Here is a 1,253-nt window from a genome sequence, read left to right as displayed (position 1 = left end):
TGTGTGTGTTTGTTTGTGTGTGTGGGTCTGTGTGTGTGGGTGGGTGGGTGTGTGTGTGTGTGTGTGCAGGTGCAGCTGTTAGCTGGGGGAATGTAGCCTCACAGACTGTCCAGAAGCCGTGGGCAGACAGGAACACAGCGTATCACAGAGGCAGAACACCTGAGCAGAGGAACTACACACAGGTAACACTAGAGCATCACACACGTCACATGACATGCTGCTCTGACTCTTCTGACTTATTCTGCATCATCTGACCTGCAGGACTTCCAGATGAGCTTTGGAGGTCGTGCAGGAGGACAGAGATCGACTCCTTCAGAGACACCCAACACACACCTCACACCTGAGCCACTGTACTTTCAGGTACACACACACACACACACACACACTCACTCACTCACTCATGCACACACACACACTCACTCATGAACAAACACACACACACACTCACTCATGAACAAACACACACACACACTCACTCATGAACAAACACACACACACACTCACTCATGAACACACACATGCTCGGAGCGCAGAGGGGAAATTGTTGACACTCCACTCACATACTCTGGTGCTGATTGTCTGTCTGTTGTTCAGGATGAGGACGAGTTTCCTGATCTGGCCACGGGTGGGAATAAACCAGAACCAGTTCAGCCCAAACTGCCCAAGAACCTGGTGAGTGTTTGACAGAAGCAAACAGGAAATCTGAGCTCAAAAAAACACTCTAAACTAGGGATGCATGATATTATCAGAACGTTATCAGAACCGGCCGATAAAGGAAAAAAATGTGAACGTGGAGAGACTTGGTGTTGTTTCAAAACAAAGGGAAATATATATCATATCGGCATCGACTATCAGCCAAAATGAAAAATATCGGCAAATCGGATATCGGCAAAATCCCCTACTCTAGACTTCTGTGTGTGTGTGTGTGTGTGTGTGTGTGTGTGTGTGTGTGTGTGTGTGTGCAGCTGGATAACCTTCCGGAGAATTCTCCCATAAGCATCGTGCAGACGCCCATCCCCATCACCAGCTCTGTGCCCAAGAGAGCCAAGAGTCAGAGGAAGAAGGCGCTCGCCGCCGCTCTCGCCACGGCACAGGAGTACAACGAGATCAGCATGGAGCAGAAGAAGCTACAGGTACAAACACACTCACACACACACACTCAAGTCAGTCCTGATATTCAGATCTGTTGTGGTTGGAGAACTCAGCATGAGTGTGTGTGTGTGTGTGTGTGTGTGTGTGTGTGTGTGTGTGTG

General features: G+C 49.1%; 1 protein-coding gene across 1 annotated transcript in view; it reads left to right on the top strand.

Annotated features, from left to right (window-relative positions):
- The window catches only part of LOC107698883 (selenocysteine insertion sequence-binding protein 2-like), a 16,851-nt gene that overhangs the window by 10,458 nt on the left and 5,140 nt on the right, over window positions 1–1,253 (top strand). Inside the window, exons 6-9 of the mRNA XM_016500016.1 lie at window positions 70–182; window positions 262–360; window positions 595–672; window positions 966–1,133. Coding sequence (XP_016355502.1) covers window positions 70–182; window positions 262–360; window positions 595–672; window positions 966–1,133 — 458 coding nt within the window. The remainder of the gene's footprint in view (window positions 1–69; window positions 183–261; window positions 361–594; window positions 673–965; window positions 1,134–1,253) is intronic.

This window comes from Sinocyclocheilus anshuiensis, unplaced genomic scaffold, assembly GCF_001515605.1.
Source record: "Sinocyclocheilus anshuiensis isolate Anshui unplaced genomic scaffold, SAMN03320099.WGS_v1.1 scaffold146, whole genome shotgun sequence".
NCBI classification, from domain to species: Eukaryota; Metazoa; Chordata; class Actinopteri; order Cypriniformes; family Cyprinidae; genus Sinocyclocheilus; species Sinocyclocheilus anshuiensis.
The sequence above is the reverse complement of the archived record's forward strand: the minus strand, read 5'-3'. Positions and strand labels throughout refer to the sequence as shown.